Here is a 26,569-nt window from a genome sequence, read left to right on the forward strand (position 1 = left end):
GATAAGAGGGGCTCCGTAATCAAACGATGTTGACAGGACGAATATTTTAACTCAACTAACGTCGGCATAGGAGAGGAGAGGAGGGGAGAGGTCGATAGGCCACAATAATTTTACAAAGGATATAAAGGTAGGTAGCACGATGCTAGGTGCCAACATTTCCGCCCACCTAATTTGAACGAATTAATAATTATGATACAAAATTTAATAAAAGGTAAATTTAAATATATACATAGGTAAATTGTTCATTCAAGTTGTATCCGTAATGCCTCGCAGAAAACAATTAAAAAAAAAATAACTTTTACTAAATTAAGTATAACTTTTCGAAGAATGGTTCCTGGACCATAACAAAAATTTTGGTTTTGAAAAATATTTAAAATTGCTAATAACTCCTTTGGTCTAGAATCTGAGTAAGAAACAAAACGAGAATTAGAGTATAGACATCTAAACAACAACAAAAAAAATATACATAGATCCCAATGGTAAATAAAATAAAAATAAAACATAACAAAACTGGAAAATGAAAACGTATTCTATTTTAGATGTATATCTTAAGATTTATCACTAATAATACTTTTATTCCTCCGGTAACGGGCAAAGCTTTATCACTGGTCGAACCAAGGAACCAGTTTGAGTTTTAACAGTAGCTACCCTAACTATTCCATCCTTACCGGAATGAACGTGGATAATTCGTCCTAAAATTTCCTTCATCGGTGGAAAACGATTGTCCTTTATTAACACTAATTGACCTAATTTAATGTTTGGATTAATTTTGCACCACTTTGATCGTTGTTGAAGCGTATTTAAATATTCTAAATGCCAACGTTTCCAGAAATGTTGCGACATCTTTTGGAGATGTTGCCACCTACTTAAACGATTAGACGTGGTGTCAAGAAAGTCATATTCAGGCAAACCTAGTAGGAATCCACCGATTAAAAAGTGACCCGGGGTGAGTCCATTCATATCCTCGGGGTCTGAGCTCATTGAACAAAAAAGGGCGGGAGTTGAGGATGGCCTCAATTCTAGTGAGAACTGTCGCAAATTCTTCATAAGTTAGAACGGTCTCACCTATCACCCGTTTTAAATGGTATTTTACAGATTTTATCCCTGCCTCAAATAAGCCTCCGAAATGAGGACTTGCTGGAGGGTTAAAATACCAAATAATGCCGCTCTGAATTAGATGATTAGATATAACATCACGCTGTGATGCCAATAATTTATTTATACCAAGTAGGTACCGATTTGCACGGACGAAATTGGTTCCGTTATCACTTATAATTTCAGAACATAACCCTCGACGATCTGTAAACCGGCTAAGGGCTGCAATAAATGCTTCAGAAGATAAATCAGACACGATCTCTAAATGAACTGCTTTCGTCGCCATACATACAAATAGACATAAATAACCCTTTGACGTTTTTGCTCCCCTACGTTTGTGATCTTTCAAGGTGAAAGGTCCTCCGAAATCTACACCAACTCGAGAAAAAGCACGGCTTTGTTGCACTCGAGAGGGAGGTAAATCACCCATTAGGGGAGGTAGCACCGACGATTTCATTTTATAGCAGACAATGCATTTCGACAGTTGTGAGCGAATTTTATTCCGTGCAGCCACTATCCAAAATTTACGCTGAATGGTGAATTGAAGGCTTCGTGGCCCAACATGAAGATATAGTTTATGATAATAATCTATAATTAAATAAGCTAAATGACAGATTTTCGGAAGTAAGATCAGAAATTTACTTTCATATGACAAATTTGAATACTTGAGTCGACCGCCCACCCTGATAATACCGTGGCTATCAAGAAACGGTTTCAAGTTTTGAATTTGCGTTGAACATGGACTGCCATTTCGCATATTACGTATATCAACAGAAAAATACGTTTTCTGTTCAATGCGTACGATTTTCATAAGCGAATCATTTAATTCGCGAGAACTTAGATAAGTCGAGTTTGAATTTCCACTACCAGGACGTTTCTGACAATTATTTACGAAACGCATTATCCAAGCGACGACGCGTTGCAATTTATAAAATGAAGAATATTTACTAATAATCGAATTAGGTTCTATTTGAGATGATACAAACGTTTTAAGGTTGCATGTTTTGAGTTCTGGTATTTCTCCGTCAGATTGATTGTACACAGCTGAACAAGGCCAGAATGCTATTGGTTGGTGAAGCCATTTTGGTCCCGTAAACCACAAAGGGTGTGATATAATGTATGCTGGGAAAAGCCCTCTTGAACCAGAATCGGCATAATTTTCCTCCGAGACAACATGCTTCCAAACAGCATTTGGTGTATTTTCCAGTATTTGTACAACCCTATTAGCGACAAATGTTTTCAATAAATATGGCGGTGTTTTTAGCCACGCTAGTACAATAGTCGAATCTGTAAATAGAAAAACGTTTTCTATTTGTTCGGCAAACTTTACAGATGACATAATATACTTTACAATTTTCGTGAGAAGATAGGCCCCACATAATTCTAGTCGTGGAATTGACAGGGTTTTCAAAGGAGCGACCTTCGATTTTCCCATTAAGATGTGAGTGGTATTGCTACTACGCTCTAATAAATATACTACTGCAGAATAACCCAATTGTGAAGCGTCACAGAAACCTACGAGGAAAAGACGACTTGTCATCACCGTGTTGTAATATCTAGGAATATTGAATGTTCGAAGTAATGAAAGTTGACTTACAAATTTACTCCACGTATTAAAAATATTTGATGGAACATCACGATCGTCCCAATCGACACCTAACTTCCATAGTTCCTGTAATAGACATTTTGCGAAAAATGTCACTGGGGTGATGATCCCAAGTGGGTCGAATAAACGAGCTACCGTTGATAAAATTGTTCTTTTTGTGCATATCTTATTTGAAGGTAGATCGACCTTGTAGGTAAAATTATCAGTCGTTGGACTCCACTGAATGCCTAATATTTTAACAATTTGATCAGTTCCGGCGTTATCAAAAGAATTACCATCTTGCTGGTGCTCTTGCGAAACGTGATCCAAAAGTGACGGTGTATTAGATTGCCATTTACTAAGTTCTAATTTCCCAAGATTTAACAATCCAATGATATCTTGTTTTAGTCTGAGGGCTGTGCTAATCGTTTCTGTCCCTGTTACCAAATCATCTACATAAAAATCATCGCATAGAACCTTGGCAGCGTCAGGATACTTTGATCCTTCATCTTGTGCTAGCTGGCGAAGAGTACGAATGGCCAAGAATGGTGAACTAGACAACCCGAACGTTACAGTTTGTAACTCGAAATCAATAACCGGTTCATTCTGAGATTCACTCCACAAAATATTTTGGAATTTACGCTGAGATGGAATAATTAATATTTGCCTATACATCTTACAAATATCAGCTGTAAATACATACTTATGAAAACGAAAATTTAAAATCATACGTGGAATTTCAGTTTGCAATTTTGGACCGTTCAATAATAAGTCATTTAGAGATAAGTTATTTGGTTGGGTTTTTGCCGACCCATCAAAAACCACACGTAGTTTTGTAGTTTTACTGTCAGGATCAAAACACAATGATGAGGTAAATAGAATGCATCTAAATTCCGAGGTAACCGTGTCATATGTCCCAGACCCTCATATTCTTGTATAAACTTTCCGTAATTAATTGCTAACATGGGATCCCTTTTAACGAATTTCTAGTTTGTTCAATCGCGATTCCGCAAGTTTTAATGAATTTTGAGAAGGCATAATTTCAGATTTTGTTAATAATGGTACAACATATCTACCATCACATTCTCGATAGTGATTTGAAGCGCGTAGATTGTTTCGGCTAATTCGTCGTCCGGATTACTCATCACAATTGAAGGTGTTTCTTCAATTTCCCAATATTTTTTAAGAGTATTGCTTAACGAATTTGTTTCAACAAATAAAGACGAAGGCGTTTGAAATGACGAATTTTTCATCTTCCCCATTATAATGTAACCGAATACACTGTTTACAGCACATGGAGAGCCGTGAATTATTTCATGGCCACTATTAAATATATCCAAGTATACGTCAGCTCCTAACAAAAGGTCTATTTTGCCCGACATGTAATATGATTCATCAGCTAATTTTAAATTTTTAAATTGTGACGTTCCACTAGATGGTAAATCGTATGACGGATGATTAGAAGTGATTTCTGTAATCACGACAGTTTGAAATTGAAGAATAGGCCCTTTTTTACTTCGAGGTTTTATAAAACATTTTGTTTTTCCATGACAAGAATTTATACTAGAATTTCCTAAACCGTTCAGTGAAATACGATGTTTTTTAATTGACAAACCCAAGAGCTGAGCACATCTTTCCGTAATCAGAGAGACTTGACTCCCACAATCCACGACGGCGCGGATAGGTATATAATCATTATATTGATTTCGGACCTCAAGTTGTACAGTTCCTAACAAAACGGTAGAAACGCTCGGAATCGTTGTTGCGGCCAGGGTTGCACTTGAATTATTAGGTTCATTTTCGCCCGATGGTTCGGCGGCAATGTGCAACATTGAATGGTGTTTTTTATTACAAACCTGGCATGTAAATTTTGATACACAATCTTTTACATGGTGTTGTTTCAAACAATTGAAACAACGGTTTAAAGTTTTAATTTTGTCCCTCCTTTGATGGGGACTTAAAGATGTAAAAGATGCACATTTGTAAATAAAATGTGCACCTTTACATAATGGACAATGAAGGTTATTATCATTCTTATTGGCAGATAACAACGTTTTAAACGAACCTTTTTTCTCTTTTGTAGTATGTGGAGATAACATTTCTAAAATACGCGTTTGATTTCTCAGAAACTCGAAAATTGAATCCAATTCTGGAATCTCTTCACCGGGCAATTTGGATTCAAATTGACGTTTAGTTGTCAGATCCATCGATCGTATCATAATATGACCAACAAATTTATCAAAGATATTTTCTATCTTCATCGCCTTTATAGCGGCGCAATTCTCTTGAAACGTACTGAGTAACCGCGCTATACCTGACGCAGACTCGTTTTGTAATATTTTGAAATTAAGAATTTCATCAACATAATGCGTGAAAAGAATTCTAGAATTTTGGTATTGATTTACCAGAATATTCCAGGCGATGTCATAATTCTCTTTGATAAGAGGCAATGATTGTATAAGTGCCAGTGCCGGCCCTGTAATTACCGATAAAAGATAATGGTATTTTTCTACATTAGTATATGCATTGCTGTCATGTATAAGACTTTTAAATAATGAATGAAATGAGCACCAACTTTTAATGTTACTATCAAAAGTGGGCAGCCTTATCACTGGTGCGCGAATCACCGAATTACTTGCCGTTTTAGGAATTGAATTTTCATTATTACTAGTGATAACGCTTTTCATTTGCATGATCTCGAAATAAATTGAATCAACATTATTCGCAATGTTTCCTAGTTCTGACATTTCTGTAATCTTGTCTAATGACAGTAATTGTTCCTCAATCTCGTTTTGAACTGATTCAAATTCTTGTAACCAATCTTTTAACTTTTCACATCTAGCAAGAAACGTGTCTTTTTTCTTGCTATCATCATAAGTGCTCGCTATGAGCTCTTGCGTGATACGAATACGAGATACTATTCGCTCACGTCGGGATTGCAACAAAAGTACTTTTTTCTCTGCCATTGTATTGAGAAATTAATCTGCACGAAAATGCCGAGTACAACAATTTATTTTAAATGTTAACAAATTTGTCACCAGTTTAGTATTTTTTACTACCTACAGGCAATTTTCGCTAACAGCACGGCTGACGCGAATTTTACACATAGATCAACTTTTATGAACAATCTAACCTTGAAATAATTAAACGAACCACAATTTTTTCAATTAATATTAATTATCAGGCTCGAATGACCAATGTTGGGGACGGATTTAGCACCGTCGCAACGCGGAATAATAGGATTTGAAAGGTTCGGAATGCCGACTTACCCTTTTCTATTCTTCCACGGTTTTCAATCCTTATTTGCGCTGGTTCACAACAATTCACAAATTTCACAATGCGCGAGCTCACGATGGTTTTGATTTTCGACACGGTCGATAAGGGGGGCTCCGTAATCAAACGATGTTGACAGGACGAATATTTTAACTCAACTAACGTCGGCATAGGAGAGGAGAGGAGGGGAGAGGTCGACAGGCCACAATAATTTTACAAAGGATATAAAGGTAGGTAGCACGATGCTAGGTGCCAACAAGAACAGTGCAGAAACTCATCCCGTGCACTATGCGCCTTAAAGACAAATGTAATTTACATAACATATAAAACTTCAAAGAGCAGTGAATATTTTCGATCGCATGGGAAGTCTCTTCAAGGGGATGGTAGCAAGTAAACGGAGCTTTGGCTCTAATTGCGCTAATATTACAAAATAAAAGCAAACTTCAGACCAAAAGGGGAACTTGTGAACAGCCCTTATATCAACAGCCCCGCGTATGTCGATCAATAAACACAATATATTTACCTCGATTGGATAGAAATAGCCTATGGTTTCGAAGGCTATCACTTGTGGGATCGTGTGGAGGACCAGGTTCTTTACGAGGGCTCTGGAATCACAGCTGTTGCAGAAAGGTAGATTAAGGTAGTCGTCCCAAGTTCTGAATCGTAAATTTGGACCTGAAATCCACATATTTAAAAACGTCTGTAACTTTTAATAATAACAAACATGGGATCGCATATTAATGTACGTGAAGTCAGTTAGTGGAAAAGGTATGGCATGGAAGCGTGCTGACTGTCACCGACCTAAGAACTACACGGATTATTAAAGCGTTGCAGCGAAGCCAATCAAAGTTATGGCAATTCCTTTGGTTGAATGATGTTGGCGACACTTGTACGTCGAGTTTCAATCTAATAATAGTTCGTTGCCCATCTCCGTTGTTTCTATTATCTTTGCAGATATTCAAAGAAATATCATAAAATTATAAAATCTAACTAAAAAAATATAATATGGTCATTTTAAAAAACATGTAGGATTACGAAAGATTTTTTAAATATTTATGTTGAGGGATCAGTAGGATTTATAGGTCCAATTAGATTTTCTACTGAGCCGAACCCTCTGATATGAAAATATCTGGAGTCGGTGAATTATTTTCCCATTTGATCTCTGGTGATTTGACGTGTTGTTCTTGTATTGTTTTGTATTTATTATGCTTATATAATGCACTTGCATAATGTGGATTGACTAGATGATCATTTGTGGAAATGTGTGTGGAAGGGTTTAGTTTTTCCTGTGGGGAAGATTTAACCCGGACATAAAGTTGAAAGAATAAAAATTAAAAAAAAAAACAAAAAATAGATATTATGTGTCCTTTGACTGTGTAGGTTATGAAATTATTGAACGTATTTGTACATTAACTAAGTGTAGGGAGTGTTGCGAACCCATCGATCAGGGAGTGAAAACACTACCTGCAATAGCCATCTCAAGCTAAGATGTGAGCTACCGTGCTCTGGCTAAATGACCTGGGGAACAGTCGAACGAACGGTGACTCCAAGAAACAGGGTCGCATCTCGGAGTATTTAGACCTTACTCCAGCAATCGGGGCTCTGCTGGAGTAGACCTTCTATTTACCTAGGTACCCATGGGACAAAAAATGGACCAATTGAAAACTCCCTTTTCCCTAGTGGGGGCTTCAGTGAACCAAGGAGGAGTGAAGAGGAGAGACGAAACCCTCATCAATCGTGGGGCGTTTAGGGAACCAAGGAGGAGTAGAGAGGTAAGGCGAAGGCTTCTTTCCTATTGGTACCTTCAGGGAACCATGGAGGAGTGGAGAAGAACGACGAGACCCTCTTTCCTAGTGGGGCCTGCCTGGAACCAAGGGGGAGTGGAGAGGATAGATTAGGCCCTCTTCCCTCGTTGGGCCTTCGGGGAACCAAGGGAGAGTGGACTCTCTCGTCGTGGGGCCTTTAGGGAACCAACGGGGAGTGGAGTCTTCCCTTGTGGGGCCTTCGGGGAACCAAGGGGAATTGGAGAGGAGAGATGAGACCTGGGTACCCACATTGTGGAACCAAAAGACAGAGCCACAAATCCGATAACAACCCTGGTGAACATTATAAAAGGGACCGGTGACTGTTAAAGGAATGAGTTAATATGGGAGATAGTACAATGGGCTATGGCCTAAGTGCTCATGGGAACTAAAAAAAGTACATTAACTGAGTTTTTATAATAGGATTGTTATCACGTAAGTATGAACATCTGTAAAACCTTGTATAAATAATTAAATAAATTCGTACCGACGACCATTCCAACAAAAGAAAAAGCAAAATGGAAGAGATCCATGAAGCTGGGGTCTATGGGTTCTTCAGCATCATGTTTGTCCCTTTTGCCTTCCCCTTCTGCCTCATTGTCTTTGGCCCTGTTGGTGAGGTGGATGTCGTACGCAACTCCGGCTAGTTTGAGGATAGTCAGCATTTGCTGGACATTGCCTGCGCGAGGTTGGAGTCTTGTTGAAGACACGATCAAGCGGAAAACTAGTTGGTAAGTGAAGAGAAATGCCAATGTAGTGATATGGCACTTTCTGAAAGAATAATTATAATATATTATTATTATATTCAGGGTGTTAAGGTACGTACTTCGACGTACGTAGACTTCCTTTAACCAGTGATTCCTGAAATTATTTGGAGTAAAAAATGTAAGTGAAATTTTGGTATACGGTGACTGTTTTTAGTATTTTTTCTTCAAAAAGAAACAAAAAATAATTTCTTCCGCATGTTATCTCGATTGGTCACTTATCAGTAATCGCCCAACCCATCATTCGGTACCTATCTCTGGAATAACTTCTTATTTATTTTAATTATTTGTGTGAAAAAAAATGTCACAGGAAACAAAAATTAGATACAAATGTGTAATTATGTATGTCAATTTCATATATTTACATATTTATTTTACTCCAAATAAGGTCCGGAATCACTAGTTAAAGTTAAGTCAAGACCCTTAAGACCCTGCAAACCAAAACGGATTGATAATTTTGTAAATGTCAGGGGTTCCATAGTCGTTCAATGATAAAAGATAATAAATTATTATGTTTAAATGAAATAATATTACTTTGTTAGAACCACTAAAATATTCCGATACAACCGTTCCTTCCCCAGGGCAAGAGGAAGGAACGGTTTTTCCGAAACCGGTCGGCGTTAATAAAATATATTAGTGGTTCTTTTTTAAATATAATGGATGACCACAAAGTTATAGCTTCTTACAAAAGTAAATTATTATGTACTTACTGTATTTTGGATTACCGCCATCTTTTAGATCATTCCAAACTAAAATTACAAACACCATTACTATTTAATATCTATATCAATGATATTGGTCACTGCTTTTTATACTCGCAGACCATCCTATATGCAGATGACATGAAAATCTTCTCACCTATAAACTCAATCGAATACTGTCACAAGCTGCAAAAGGATTTACAACGTTTAAGCGCGTATGTTAATGCCCATTGTCTGGAATTAAATATATCTAAATGCTTCATCGTACGCTTTACTAGAAATAAAAACATATTTATACACGAATACTCAATTAATCATCAACCTTTAGGGGCCGTTCAAGTATTACGTAAGCAGATTTATTACAATTGTTTACCCCCTCTTCCCCCTTGTCGCCAAAAGTAAGCAAAGCTCTTACCCCCCCCCCCCCCCCCTCCCAAGCTTACGTAAAAATTTGTACCTATATGCATTTTTCTGTTAATGTATTCTGTTTTTTAAGCGAGTACCTAAACGTATTAATTATTTGTGGGAATCCCCGAATATGTATTTGGTTTTCAAGGTTGCCAATGTGTAAAAAAAATAACTACTGCTGAGCAGTGCTGACGTAATCACTATCTCGACCCCCCCACCCCCCCATGTCATCAAAAATAAGCAAAGCAAAGACCCCCCTGCCCCCCTATAGTGCTTACATAATACTTGAACGGCCCAATATCTACCAAATCAGAAATTAAGGACCTTGGGGTTATACTTGATAGTAAACTGAATTTCAATAAACATATTGACCACGTAGTCACTAACGCATCTTCTATGCTGGGTTTCATAATCCGTTCCTGTAAACAATTCAAAAATATTACCTACTACTTTAAAAACACTGTATTTCTCATACGTTCGTAGTATCCTTGAATACGCATCACAAGTGTGGAACCCAGGCTAAGCAATACATATATATAAAAATATTATATTCTATAAAAATACAATTGAAAGTGTTCAAAATACGTAGATTTTTAAGGTACCTTAATTTCCGCTCTTTTCGATCTCATATTAGTAATGAAGACTCTGCAAAGTTCTTCTATATACAGACGTTAACTTTCCGAAGAAATATAGCAGATTCGGTAATGTTATTTAAAATTACACACAATTTAATCGATAGTCCTGATCTTCTTCAACGCCTATTATTCCATGTTCCCAATCGCAATAGCAGACAGTCGCTTACTTTTAATCTCCCTCATTGTAAGACCGATTCCAAATAAAACTCATTTATCTACAGATCCACACATTCATTTAACTTAAATTATTACCATATTGACATTTTTAACTCGACTTTACGCGACATAAAACAAAAACTCAATAATCAACAAAACTCAAACTAGAAGTTCAATTCCTATATATTCCCGTCCTTCGCCTCTTATTCCTTATCCTATATTTCCCCCTCCTCCCCCCACCCTCCTTTATTTTGATATTTTCTAACTAAACAAGAAATTAATTTAAGAGAACATCTCTATGACATTGTACACCTTACCATTAACTATTCATCAGTGGAAAGTTCATAATTGGCATAATTAACTATATTATTATTGTATCATTACATAATTAAAGATTTTTTGTCAACTTTTCCTAAAATGTATAAATAAATAAATAAACACGAGACGGATAATCTTCATGTGTCGTGTAAAGCCGCTATTCATATAAAAAGGGTTGATATCACTCACGATTATTTGGCTAATAACCTTTACACAAGGTGAACATAGCTACCAATATTATTATGTTCAGCGGTCGGCGTTGCACTGTCTATGCAAAATACCGATGATTATACAGGGTATTATGGTTCTTCCACACCAACGCCAACCTTCCAACTCCGAACTTAGTTCGGAGTTGGAAGGTTGGCCGATCGTGTGGTTGCCTCAATGGAGAAACTGCTGCCAACCCTCCAACTCCGAACTTAGTTCGGAGTTGGAAGGTTGGCCGATCGTGTGGTGGCCTCAATGGAGAAACTGCTGCCAACCCTCCAACTCCGAACTTAGTTCGGAGTTGGAAGGTTGGCCGATCGTGTGGTGGCCTCAATGGAGAAACTGCTGCCAACCGATCGTGATCGTCATGATCGTGAAGCCGATCGTGTGGTGGCCTCAATGGAGAAACTGCTGCCAACCCTCCAACTCCGAACTTAGTTCGGAGTTGGAAGGTTGGCCGATCGTGTGGTGGCCTCAATGGAGTAACTGCTGCCAACCCTCCAACTCCGAACTTAGTTACGAGCTTACGTAAAAATTTGTACCTATATGCATTTTTCTGTTAATGTATTCTGTTTTTTAAGCGAGTACCTAAACGTATTAATTATTTGTGGGAATCCCCGAATATGTATTTGGTTTTCAAGGTTGCCAATGTGAAAAAAAAATAACTACTGCTGAGCAGTGCTGACTGTATCTACCAAATCAGAAATTAAGGACCTTGGGGTTATACTTGATAGTAAACTGAATTTCAATAAACATATTGACCACGTAGTCACTAACGCATCTTCTATGCTGGGTTTCATAATCCGTTCCTGTAAACAATTCAAAAATATTACCTACTACTTTAAAAACACTGTATTTCTCATACGTTCGTAGTATCCTTGAATACGCATCACAAGTGTGGAACCCAGGCTAAGCAATACATATATATAAAAATATTATATTCTATAAAAATACAATTGAAAGTGTTCAAAATACGTAGATTTTTAAGGTACCTTAATTTCCGCTCTTTTCGATCTCATATTAGTAATGAAGACTCTGCAAAGTTCTTCTATATACAGACGTTAACTTTCCGAAGAAATATAGCAGATTCGGTAATGTTATTTAAAATTACACACAATTTAATCGATAGTCCTGATCTTCTTCAACGCCTATTATTCCATGTTCCCAATCGCAATAGCAGACAGTCGCTTACTTTTAATCTCCCTATAACTTAGTTCGGAGTTGGAAGGTTGGCCGATCGTGTGGTGGCCTCAATGGAGAAACTGCTGCCAACCCTCCAACTCCGAACTTAGTTCGGAGTTGGAAGGTTGGCCGATCGTGTGGTGGCCTCAATGGAGAAACTGCTGCCAACCCTCCAACTCCGAACGTTTGAACGAATCCGAGTCCGACAATATTAAACCGTTACTCCACTCTGCCGTTATGTGTTAACAGATTGGCGCGAAAAAAATAATACGTAAACGTCACTTATACGCAAATGTCATTTTTGTTATGATTGCCTGCCGTTCGCAGAGATATGTGGACAGCTCGGACGGCCGGTTCGTGCGGGTTGGCCATAGAGTTGGCCGTAGCGATCGCCTCGAAGGCGATCCCAGGCCAACTCAAACACCAACCTTCCAACCCGAACTTCCAACGCACGAACTACCCCTCCACACGATCGTCCAAACGTTTGAAGTTGGAAGGTTAGCTTCGGTGTGGACCAAGCATTAGGGGGTAATTCTAAACAATAGTACTTCACGAACTGCATACAAGGGCCGTGGTCTAGTGGGTTAATGCGTCGTCCCTGCCCAATTCAAGCGAATAGCTGTCGCATCTCGGTTCGAACCGCGTGCCGGCAATAAATTTTTATTTTTATAAACTTTTATTTCTTATTATAATTTGATATTAATAAATTCAACAACCACTCGTCCGAACGAGTGAACGGACCTAAATATGGAAGATTTAATAGAAAACATAAGAATCAATATTAATAAAATAACAACTGTAAAAGACTCGAAAATAAAACAAAGTTTGGAAAACAATATTAAAAAGCTGGAAGAAGCAATAAAGTGTCAACAATTAAAACTACAAAATAAAATAATTCAATTGCAAGACCAAATAATTATTAATAATGCAAATTACAGTCAAAAATTAGAAAAAATAATCACAACAAATCAAAATGTAAAAACATACGCTGAAGTTAGCACGCAACACAAATCCCCGGTTTTATATCCCATTATTATAAGCTCAATAAACGAAAAAGAAGACAATAAGGAAATAATAACTTAGAACGTCAAGATATCAAACACCGGCGTTGGTATTGCTAGCATCAGAAAAACATCGAAAAACCAACTTATAATTTACCTTAATAAAGAAGAAGATAGGATCATGACAGTATTGTCACATAGTTTGACCCGGAGTGACGTGCATTTTGTGCACGGCTGCTCAAGTTTTAACACATGATGGACGTGCTAAAATTAATCGAAAACATTAAAAGTGACCTAAAAAATATACCTACAGTAAAAGATTCGAAAGTGCGAAATAACCTCGAATTAACCATAAACCTATTAGAAGAAACCTGGAAACAAGAAAGAAACAATTTCCTGGAACAAATAATAGATCTTCAAAAAAAAGTTATCACCAAACTCGAAAAAAATAATGAACCAAAATCGTACGCAATGGTACTAAAAGAACGAACGGTACAAATCGAAGAACCCAAATATGCCGTTATGATTGCTGCAGAAGGCAAAGAAACATCTGAGGATATAAAGAAAATTATTACAAAAACAATCAAAGTACCTAACCTAGGAATTGGTATAAATGTAATAATATAAATAAAAATAATTATGACTTGCTCGAAAAAAGAAGACGCAGATAAACTAAAAACGGAAATAAATAAAAATAAAAACGGAATATCTGCTTCAGAATTAAAAAAGAAGAGACCGTGCATGATCATTAAAGGTGTGGGAGGGGAGTATAGTGAAGATAATTTTCTTAATGACCTTTTGTTGCAAAACAATGAACTAAGTGATGCCCCAAATGATTCAATTAAAGTAACTAAAATATTAAAAAAACAAGAAAAGTGACCAACTGCGCAATGTAATAATAGAAACAACAGGCCCAATCCGAAAGATATTACTTGGTAAACAAAGGGTCAATATTGGTTTTGTCCGAGCGCACATAGAAGATTGCAATCCCTTAATGCAATGTTACCACTGCCTTGGTTTCGGACATACTTCCCTAAAATGTCTGAACAAAATGAACAAGCCCAGAAGCATACACTGTGCAAAAGATCATTATTTTAGCGAATGCGAAAAAACCAAAGATATCGTAAAATGCTATAACTGCGAAAAAAACAATGTATCGTTTGGGACAAAAAATAATACTGAACACAGTGCAAATAGCGAAAAATGCCTTTACCGAAAAAGAATGTCCATCATAGCACAGCAGAGAATCGACTATGAATAAGTCATGGATGACTTTATAACGGAGGAAATTGACAAATTAACTGAAGTTTCACAGTATACTTGCGATGAATCAATACAATGTAATGCCTTATTAAATAAAGTCCCGACTGCATTCGTTGTTCTACATCAAAACATTCGAAGTTTACAAAAAAACCTGGAAGAGTTTGTACTAACTTTAAGCCTTCTTGAAATATTACCGGACATCATTGTGTTAACAGAGGCGCATTTAAATATATATAATGCTGACGCCCGATACGATATACCTTACTATACATATCACTCGTCTACAACTCATATTAACAAATGCAGTGGTATTGCGGTGTTTATACTGAATAAACACAACAATGTTACAGTTACCGAAATTACTATGCAATTAGCGAACTGCTTAAAACTGAGTCTAAAAGTGAACAAAATCATTCACCATGTTATTGCTATCTATCGCACACATGGATCTGATCAACATAATTTTATAATAGAAATGGAACAATTATTACTTACTCTGAAGGATACTTGCAATATCGTCATAGGCGATATCAATATAAATATTGATGACAGTATATGTAGTAAAGTGAAAGAAGATTATATAAATGTAATGACATCACTAAATTACAAATCATATATAAATAATGCTACACGAAATGTGATCGGACAAACACCTTCCTGCATCGATCACGTATGGTGCAACTCAAATAACATTGAAAAAACCATGTCAATATTATGGAAAACCAATATTACTGATCACTACACTTGTATATTTGTTTACAATATTGATAAAAGAAATATAAAATCTAATCAAATTGGTGAAAAAAAAAATGGAAAAAAAAAATTAATCTGGAAATTTTAGGAGCAAATCTTAAAACGGAAAACTGGTCATCAGTATTTGAATCGGAAAATCCAGATACATGTTCAGAAAATTTCGAAACAATTTTTCAAGATCACATAAATTTATCTACAATAGTAACAGTTTATAAACCAAAATCTAAACATAGATTAATTAAGCCATGGATAACAAAAGGATTAGTCATATCAATCAGAAAAAAAGAAAAATATTATCAGGACTTCAAAAAATTCCCAAACGACCAAAAAAAGGTTAATTTTTACAAGAAATACCGAAATAAACTTACGCTCCTAATTAGACTAACAAAAGAAAAGTACTTTCGTGACAAAATAAAAGACGCTGGTCAAGACAGCAAAAAATTCTGGAAGATCATCAGCACAATAACCAACAAAAACACAAATCGAAAAGTACCTAAGGAAATCTCACATCAGGGAATCACCATTGACACCGAAAAAAACCCAAAACTATGTGGTAATGTTTTTAATAATTATTTTGCAAATGTTGGAACAAACCTTGCTCGTAATATTATCCTTGACAATACACAAACTAACCAACCAGAACAAAACACATTTTATGGGGAAGGTTTCCAAACCTTTGTTCCAGTAACTGACAAAGATGTTGAAAATATTATAATAAGTTTAAGATCATCAGCAAGTCCTGGATACGACAATATAACGGTTACAACATTGAAAGCCGTACATAAGGAAATCAGTAAACCAATTGCTCATATAATTAATACCAGTTTAAAAAAAGGTGTATTCCCAAATAATTATAAGAAAACTATCGTTACCCCAATTTTTAAATCGGGTGATGAAGAAAATATTTCTAACTATCGTCCAATAGCTCTTACATCAAACATAGCAAAAATTTATGAAAAAATTGTTAAGAAACAACTCAACGACTACATAAAAGACAAAAAGATAATGAGTCCTCATCAATTTGGCTTTAGGGACAATCTCAGCACACAAGATGCAATTCCTAAACTAACATCGACAATCATGCAAAAGTTAGATAATGGAGAAAAGTGCCTCGGTATCTTCATTGACCTCCGCAAGGCATTCGATAGCATATCACATTCCAAACTAATAGAAAAACTAAAGCAAATTGGAATAGATGGAATAGCGCTATCATGGTTCCAAAGTTATTTAAATGAGAGACTCCAATACGTTAAAATAAATAATACCTTAAGTGAACCTGAAACCACCTCTTTTGGCATTCCGCAAGGAACTGTCATCGGTCCAATCCTTTTTACTATTTATGTAAATAATATGTTCACACTCCCAATAGTTGGAGATATCATACCGTATGCAGACGACACTGTACTGATAACAAAGGGAAAAACATGGGAGGAAACAACGAGGATAGCAAATTCCAACATAAACACTCGAAAAATATGGTTTGACCAAAATTGCCTGTCACTAAACACTGAGAAAACATATTTTATCCCATTCTCATTGAAAGAAAAAAAACGTCGAAAACAATGTTCGAATTAAAATCCACTCTGCCGAGTGTGAAAATAAAAAAGAATGTAATCATGTGAAATGTTCACCCATAATGGGAAAAAATAGCATTAAGTATCTGGGTGTTATAGTTGACAGTCAATTAAAATGGAGCGAGCAAATTAAAAATACTATAACTAGAGTAAGAAAACTAATATATATATATTTATTAGATTAAGAACAATCCTATCATCCAGTATGATTACAATTATATATTTTTCTCTTGCTCAATCCATATTACAATATGGTATAATCGGTTGGGGAGGGACTTTCAAAACTAACCTTTCACCTGTAGAAAAGGTTCAGAGGTTAATTTTGAAAGTCATCCTAAGAAAACCATCGATATTTCCAACCACGCAGCTGTTTGACTCGTTTAGGGTTCTTAGCTTAAACAAAATTTTTAAAAAGAATGCACTGTTACAAATTCATAAAGACCATTTCAATTCAACAATTTCTACAAAAATAAGTAACCGATCTAGATCACGTGGTATCTTAGAAATTCCTAAATGTAAAACTAGTGCTGGTCAACATCATTATACTTATCAAGGTATAAAATTGTTTAATGCGCTTCCGGATAAAATTAAAACTGAAAAAAATTACAAAACTTTCAAATCACAAATCAAAAAACTTTTAGATAAACCCAACGGTAATCACAAGTTTTAATTTCATTGGATACATTTTTCAAATAATTGTTTATATGAACTCATTTGTAATTTTTATTGATTAAATTTTCCTAACTTCACGTTATGAATTTAGGAAAATTGATTGATGATTAATAAAAAAAAATATATAAACAAGATTTAATATTTAAAAAAAAAAAAACTACATATATTTTTTTTACATATCCTCTAAAGTTATATTATGCGCTTCCTAATATGCGTTTATTGTTGTTGCATTTTATTAAGTACCCATTTCATACAAGATTGCCAGCTCAGTCTTTGAAAAATTTACAACTAGTACTGTACCTACCTTCTATTATTTGGTACCTAATAAGTACATTTTTATTTTTATATCTTATTTTTTCTAAGTTTAATAACTATTATATTATTTAAGTTATATTTTTTAGTTTGTAATTAAATTTCTTAGTTTCTTAATTATATTGTGTTATCAAATTTATCATCTAGTTTAATAACTATTTGTTAATTTTTAGCTTCATCAACTAGTGAATTTTTACAACCTATAAACCATAATGACTCTCAACACTCCCCAACTCAAACACGAGAAATAATTTCTCAATTGAGTTGGGCAGTTTTCGTTAAAAAAATCTAATTTTTTCGCAATCAGCCTCGAAATATCTACATTTATAAATTATTGTAATGTGTAGGTATATTCAATAAAAAAAAATAAAAAAAGACAAAAAAACGAAAAAATGAACCTAGAAGGAATAAACGTGGGCGATTTAAAAAAAATAAGTCGGTGTATGATTTTCAAAGGAATCGACGAGAATTATAATAATACAGAATTTATGAATGACTTAATCCTACAAAACGAAGACATAAAAACATTATATGTGGAAGAAAAATTAAAATAAAGGGAACAATCAACAAAAAAAAAAATATAAACAAATAAACATTATTATCGAATGCACTGAATGCAATAAAAAAGCAAAAAGTAAACCTGGATTTCTCCCAAATAAAGGTGGAAGACTGCAACCCATTAATGCAGTGCTTCCACTGCCAAAAATACGGCCACACAGCCACGCGCTGTCTACGAACTAACGAAAAACATATTTGCCCTCATTGCGCTGGAGATCACGGCATTAGAGACTGTAATAACAAAAATGAAGTCCCAAAGTGCATAAACTGCACAAATAACAATCTTTTGAAAAACAAATCTTTTCTAACAAATCATGAAGAATGCAAACAACGCATAAAAATGTTACAATTTGCAAAGGAACAAATCAACTAAAACTAACATGGATGATTAAATTGCAAAAAAATCGACCAAAACTACAACATTACAGAAGAAATATGCGAAAACGTTACCGAAATTAACAAATGGTGTCAAAATAGGGATTCTACTTTTCTAGTGCTAAACATGAACATAAGAAGTATTTCAAGAAATCTAGATGAATTATTAATAAATATTAATAATTTAAATACATCACCGGTGTGCATAGGGTTAACTGAAACACACTCCAACAGCGATCAATGCATAAGTGCGCTACCCAACTACCGAGGAATAGCAACTAAAAAATCTATAAACAAAAATAGTGGGATAATTATGTTTGTACGTGACGATTGTGAAGTTATAAACACAGAAGAAGTAAATATTGAATTTATCAACTGTTTAAAAATAGATATTAAATTTAAAAATTCTATTTAGAGAATCATAATAATATACCACTCACACAAATCAAACATAACGAATTTTACAAACGAACTTTATCTACACCTGAATAATTTAACAAAGATTTTTACGATTATATGTGGTGACTTTAACATAAATATTTCTAATAACCATAATTCTATAGAAAAAAATAACTTCTTGAACATGATGACTCATCTTAACTTCAAATCGTGTATTAACAACTATACCCGTGAAGTACCAAATCAAACGCCATCTTGTCTAGACCATATTTGGTGTAATGTAAACCTGAATTATATAAAAAATGTCAAATCCTCAATCTGGATGATAAACATAACTGATCATCACGCAACCCTTTTTAACAATGAAACAAAAAATAAAACTAAAAACCTACCTTAATCAAGTACCACAAAAACCACATTTAACTACCAACTATTAGAAAAATCACTCATAACAGAAAAATGGACTGAAATAATAAACAGTAAGTGCGCCAATCAATGTGCATCATTATTTGAAAAAAAATATCAGAACACATTTTAAATGCCTCTGAAATTAAAAATTTGCATCAAAACTCAAAAACAAAGAAAATAAAACCCTGGATCACTATCGGATTAGTAAAAGCAGTTATACATTAAACTTTACAAATTAGGTAATCAACCGACTGCCAAAAAATCAATTCGTTCTTATTATAAAAGATATAAAAAACATTTACGAAAAACAGTTACTACTCCCAATTAATTCTAGATGCTAAAAACAGTAACAAAAAAATATGGACTACAATAAACGAAATAATAAATAAGAATAGAAAGAACAGTTGTATATCCGAAATTTCAGATGGGAAAAAAACGTATAGTGTCCATCTTAACACCAAAAAATGCTGTAATATTCTAAACAACTATTTTGCAAATGTTGGAAAAAATCTGGTTAACGCCATCAAAACATGTCCCAACAATAATAAAATGAAATCCCCACGCTTCCCAACACCAATATAATAATTTCAACAAAATAACAGAAACTGATGTCGGAAAAATTATCGATGATTTAAAGGGGGGTTCCGCTCCCCGTTATGACCAGAGGCGGATTTTCCCTTAGGCCTATGTAGGCCCGGGCCTATGGCGGCCAGATATTAGGGGCGGCTAATCGTGACAAAAAAGTCACAGATGATAACAAGAAATTACTTCCTAAGTACCTAAATATTCTACGTACGAAATGGCGATATGCAAGAGCGTGTTCACACACAGCACACAGCGCGCCCCCACGCCCCGCAGCCGCCCTCGCCAGACCTATCATGCTCCGTGGCTCGCCCGCTCGCGTATTTCCAATCCCTACCGTGATTCAGTTGCGCTAGTGACTGAACCGCGTTAGGTATTGTTATGCATAATAGCGTGTTCACACACAGAGCTATAATATGCGTGGGATGGCGTATTTCATACTTTCCAATTTGGAATGTACGTTATGTACACGTATGAGAACTGTTTTAAATGTTTTATTCAAATCCTTGAAACCTTAGAAAGTATTACAAACTAGCAGCTATTATAGTTAACTAAATTTCTGAATCGATTTCGATAAAAGTTGTCAATAAAGTAAATTCATTATGTAGTCTATAGTCTATATCAGGGGTCTCCAAACAACGGCCCGCCAATGTCATCAATCCGGCCTGCGACAATCGACAATTATACAGTGATTGAACTAGCGAATTTAGCAAGCGTATTTTTTTACATTAATTCCACACAAGAGGCTTTGAGGAAAATATTTTCCCTCACGACCTATGTCATCTTAGGTGATGCTGTTTGGAGGGTCTTTTTAAGGAAGGGAAGGATAGGAAGTTCTGAAAAGGAAAATGTATGAGGGGTGGGTAGGAATCTGGGGATTAGTGTGTCCAGGAGTGACATACGTATGAATACATCCCTCCAACTGCGGTGCAAGGCGATGGGTCAAGATAGTCCGGCTGGAAAGGTCAAAAGGCCTCCCTCACCCAGTCTCTCTCGATCCGGCCCGCCACGCAGCAGGTGGGCAGATGTATCCGCCGCCAAGACCTGGACAAATCTCACCCCATGAACCATGAATGATAATGGCAGGAAAATTAAAACGGTTTTTACCCTAGGAACTTACTGAAAAGTTTGGATACTCCTGGTCAATATGATGGGTACTGAAAAAAGGGCGGCTACATGGTCTGGGGCCTAGGGCGGCCAAGACTGCAAATCCGCCTCTGGTTATGACAACATAGATGTAAACGTAATAAAAACAATGAAACAATATCTAATTTACCCCCTAACTCATATAATAAGTACTTACTTTATAAAAGGTGTATTTCCTGATAATTACAAAAGAACAATAATAACACCAATTTATAAAGCTGACTGCCAAAACGACCCACAAAATTACCGCCCTATATCCCTTTATCAAATATATCAAAAATATTTAAAAAATGTAAAAAATCAAATCTGGTCCTTCCTAGAACAACATCAAATTATTAATTCTAAACAGTATGGTTTCAAAATAAAACACCAGCACCCACGATGCTATTGCAAAAATAACAAATTATATATATACCGCCCTAGACTTAAATGAAAAATGCATTGGAATATTTATTGACCTTAAAAAAGCATTTGATAGTATTTCACACACTAGCTTAATAAAGAAATAAAATTAATTGGAATAAATGGAACGGTACTATCCTGGATTATAAGCTTTTTGGAAAATAGACCACAGTTATTAAAATTATTAATTACAATTATTAAATAACACATCTGCCCCGATGATGGACACTGCAATGCTGTCCGAAACGTTGGCTAAAGAAGGAGTTAGCGCAACACGACATAACACCTCAAAAACAAATAACAAAAATATATTTTCATTTTATAAAACGAAGGCCTCAGCACGGGCAAGCCACCCAGTGGGGCCAACATTATTGGAAAACTTTGAAATTTAAAAAACATTGTACCAAATAAAATAAAATAAATATATACAAGTCTCCCTAAAATATACTGCAGAAAGGCTGATAACCGGTGTTTTCAAATATTCCCACATCTCACAACATTTGCGGAACCTTCATTGGCTTAAGTGCCCTGAGAGAATCCAATTCAAACTCTGCTGGATGGTTTTCAAAGCCGTACTTGACATGGCGCCACACTACTTGTCGGAACCGTGCATTCCAAATGATGTTAATACTAGGCGAGCAACCCTTCGATCAGCATCTTCAACAGCCATAGGTAGACTCTCAGTACCTATGCACAATCCCAATACCAATTTTGGAGACCGGGCTTTTGCAGTAGCAGGCCCAACAGCTTGGAACAAACTCCCTTCACATTTACGAAAGATCGACAGCTCATCTGAGTTCAAAGCAAAACTAAAGACTCACCTTTTCAACTTGTCGTATCCAGAATAATGACCTTATTTGTTTTTTTTCAGTAGTATTTGATTACTCAGTCCAGGTGATTTTTCTCCTTGACTACCGACTTTAATGTAATAACCATTTATTATACGTAAACTATTTTTGTAATATTTTATACCTGACTACCGACACCACGGGCAGAAATCATAACAATATATATTTGTAAACGTAAATATGTAAGTCGTAAATCTCTAGTTTAAGCCGTAGTTGCAAGTCATATTACAGCGGTTTTGTGTAAATACCCACTAGATCATAAAAATATGTATAGTTTTAAGCCATTAGTTAGTTGTAAATCACTCGAAATTAATCTTAGTTATAAGCCACTAGTTATAAGTCACTAGTTATGAAACCTAGTTATAAGCCAAAAGTAATAAGCCTAATTGAAAGGAATAAATTAAGTTGTTAAGCGCCCTTAGGGTGATTTACTCACGAAAACGGCGCTATATAAATAATCCAATCATTATTATTGTTTTCATAAAAGACTCACCTTTTCCCCACCGATCTCATGAGGAAGATCGCAGCAATGATCATTAAAATATGGTGCCAAGAGTGAGAGCGCATGGAAAGTACTGTGATCACCAGTCCGCAAAGGGTGGAGGTCCATTTCCGGGCCTCTCGCCCGATCACTGTCCTCTGGTAATACGCAAATACCCACATACTCAAAACCAGGATATTTACCCATTCTAAAGAGTAGATAAAATCACATATCATTAAATATACTATTTTCGGTTATGGGTATGTCTGTGATGTAACTCTAGTTCAATGAACTCTGATTTTATTTTGAATAAAAGTGTCATTTTAAAAAATTTGATCTGAACGTTTCAAACAAGCAATAAAGAACTATTTACAGTATCCATAATATAATATTTTTCTTAATTAAAGTGGTAATTTTCAAAACTGGTACTGATGTGTCAAGAATTTAGGCAGGCGTACTTTCAGGTAAATTACTTTTTTAATACAGGGTGTCCAGAGGTAAAGTGCGCTAACTTCGGAGGGTGATTCTACAAGATTTTAGAAGTAAAAAAGATTAAATACTTTGGTCAATATTCGGGATCGCTGACCACGCTTAATATGATTTTTTTAAATAAAACCTTTTGATTCACATTAATTACTGTAAAAGGAAACTAACTCCATTTGGTAATTTTTTAATTTAAGCATTCTAATTTTTAATGAAGTAAAATAAACATTCGATTTCGTAATATGGGATTGTATGGGATGAAAGAAAAAATAATTTATGTTGTGACATTTTCTTATGTTGGTATTCCTGATACTATACGAGTGGCTAGATATTACTAAGCACTCCCTGCTTATTTACGGAATCATAGGTTGGGGAGGATCTTATAAAAACAACCTAAACTCAGTAAAAGTCTCGCAAAAAATTATTATAAAGGTAATACTTAAAAAAAACTCTACTTTCCCAACAAAATTGCTTTTTAAATTGTTTCCAGTACCAAATATTGATGATATATTTAAGCAAACTTCAATTATAAAAATGTGTAAAGAAAAAAATAACACAGAATATCAAGAATTTTACAAACTGATGAGAAATGGAAATCAATTTATTACGCCAATCTTTAAAACAACTCAAATGCAAAACCATTATATTTACCAAGCCATAAAAAACTACAATAATCTCCCTTCCGAATTGCGCTGTATTACGAACCAACAAGAACAAATAAATAAAATCAAACTTTTTTTCCACAAAACCTAATCTTAAAAAAAATATATGTATATAGATATATATATATATTATATTTATATTTTACACGTAACATCATATTATAACATTGAATCTAAGTAAGAATCGTGGCTCCCTTATCAGGCACAAGAGCTCCTCTTTTCTGATAAGGTATACATGACCAATCATGTACCTAAATATTATATTTTCCAAAATATATATGTATTAATGTAACTATGATCTATATTAAAATAATAATAAAAAAAATGTTATTACCAGGTTCTATTTAAAAAAATATTTATAAAATAAAATTAAATAAGGTGTTTAGGAATGTAATAAACATAATAATAGAGATTACGCAGTAACAAAAAATTATAATACAAATTAAACTGAATGATTAAAATTAATATTTTAAAGAAAATAGAAAAAATGTAGTTTTCTTACTGTACATAGTACATCTGTTTTAATTAATAATTGTATTTAAATTTTTTTTTTTTGGTTTAACTGAGGACTGAACTTTCCTCCCAAGGGTTTTTGTTGTTTGTAAAAAACTTACAAAAACTTACCTTCCTCCCAAGGGATTTAATTTTAACTACTGTGAACTTTTAAATTTAACTACTGTGAACTTTTCATTTTAACTACTGTGAACTTTCAAATTTAACTACTGTGAACTTTTAATTTTAACTACTGTGAACTTTTAAATTTAACTACTGTGAACTTTTAAATTTAACTACTGTGAACTTTTAATTTTAACTACTGTGAACTTTTAAATTTAACTACTGTGAACTTTTAAATTTAACTACTGTGAACTTTTAATTTTAACTACTGTGAACTTTTAAAATGTTTTTTAAAGCTAAAATAAAATAAACATATTTCATTGTTGAAAAGATACGGTCACATATATTGCTTGAACCGAAGTCCATTGCCTTTCCGGGGCACCGCTCTACCAATTGCTAATGGGACCCTATGTCCTTCGGTCATATGCAACTGTATCATACTTCGAGTAAGAACTACCAACATCATCTTCATTTTTATCGGCTGCTATGTTGATGTATGATCACATGATTCAATTTGAACTAAATGCAATCCAGACAGTGTCTTGGATAAATATATCTTATTTTTATTTTAATGTGCGACATCTATTGACTTTTTGGAATAACTTATATTTATTTTTTGGAATAACTTAATGAGTATGTTTGACTAAGTATTGAACCTTCCTTCCCAGGAACTGGAGTCAACCGCGACAACTGAGCCAAATAGGACCAAAATTTATTTCGTATATTGACTACTGCAATTTCGAAGAAGTGCATTTATGACCGTATGTGCATTGTGCATGCGTGATTGCCACCTAAAGTCATTAAATTAAGGTAAAACGCCAGCCATGGTGCGTGTTTGTATGCGGTTTGGCTTTTTTAGCTATTCTAATACCGCAGCGTTTCATCGCGGTGCGTGCATCTACTTAAAAACATTTTTAAATATAGCTGTATCATAGTGAAATAACTTTAGTTTTGAACGGGTTGATTTTTTTACTCCAAATATGCTCAGGAATTTCGGGATTAAATCCTTCGGGGTTCCATGATAACTCAACACAGTGATAATTCAACACACTTTTAAAAAGTGATATAAATTCATTAAAAACGATGAAAAAAAATATCTAACCTAACCTAACCTAACCTAACCTAACCTACTTAACCTAGCTAATAAGGTTTTTGTTTCATCAATTTCCATGACTTTATATAACTTTTTAAAGATGTCATGAATTATCATTGTGATGGTTTATCCGGCCACCGTGTATATATATCTAAGTGGGTTTTAAACTTCATCGAAATTGTCGATATGTCTATAAATTATTAACGGGAAAACCTACAAATAATCACATCATAAAAAAGTCAAAGGACCTAGAAATTAGATTCAGTGATTGAATCCCACGACGAAACTGAATTTTGCGGTGAAATGTACCCTTTGGCCCCATAGAGCGCCTTGAGTTCAATTCTTAGGCTAGCTCATTTGAATAGAAGTTTTTTTCCAATGTTGTTGGGTTAAAACAATACAGCAAAAATATTTCACAAAATAAAACTCGGCACACGCACCTAAATTGTGGAAAATTGTATCCATGGTGCTATTTTCAACACTATTCGTCTTCTATACCAAAATCACTACTGAAGTCTTCGAAGAAAATCATGTTATTATAATATAAGTTGATCGGGTCCATTATGTTTTTTGTTGTTATTACATTATTGTTGGCAGTGGGAATTTGTACCCGCTAAGCTACGAACTGCAAGAGTCTGCAGCATTTACATGTAATTAGTCAATGTATATAGCCGTTGAATTCACCTATATTTTATCGTATATCCTTTATTTTTAGGATTTATTAAAAAAATATAAAAATATCGTAAGTGCAGCAAATCGGAGAGTCGAAAATAGCATATTATGGCGTGCGATAACTCAAGACGTTTTACAAGCTCA

The 26,569-nt window shown here is 34.8% G+C and overlaps 1 protein-coding gene across 1 annotated transcript in view; it reads right to left on the reverse strand.

The window, feature by feature from the left end:
- The window catches only part of LOC149419244 (membrane-bound acylglycerophosphatidylinositol O-acyltransferase frj-like), a 36,963-nt gene extending 10,711 nt beyond the window's left edge, over positions 1-26,252 (reverse strand). The window contains exons 1-4 of the mRNA XM_089637955.1: positions 26,194-26,252; positions 22,913-23,108; positions 8,243-8,526; positions 6,477-6,628 (exon numbers count right to left, since the gene is read on the reverse strand). Of these exons, the coding sequence (XP_089494081.1) occupies positions 6,477-6,628; positions 8,243-8,526; positions 22,913-23,108; positions 26,194-26,218 (657 nt within the window). The 5' untranslated portion in view covers positions 26,219-26,252. The remainder of the gene's footprint in view (positions 1-6,476; positions 6,629-8,242; positions 8,527-22,912; positions 23,109-26,193) is intronic.
- Positions 26,253-26,569: the final 317 nt, after the last annotated feature.

This window comes from Hesperophylax consimilis, chromosome 12, assembly GCF_061612785.1.
Source record: "Hesperophylax consimilis isolate HC1 chromosome 12, BYU_Hcon_1.0, whole genome shotgun sequence".
NCBI classification, from domain to species: Eukaryota; Metazoa; Arthropoda; class Insecta; order Trichoptera; family Limnephilidae; genus Hesperophylax; species Hesperophylax consimilis.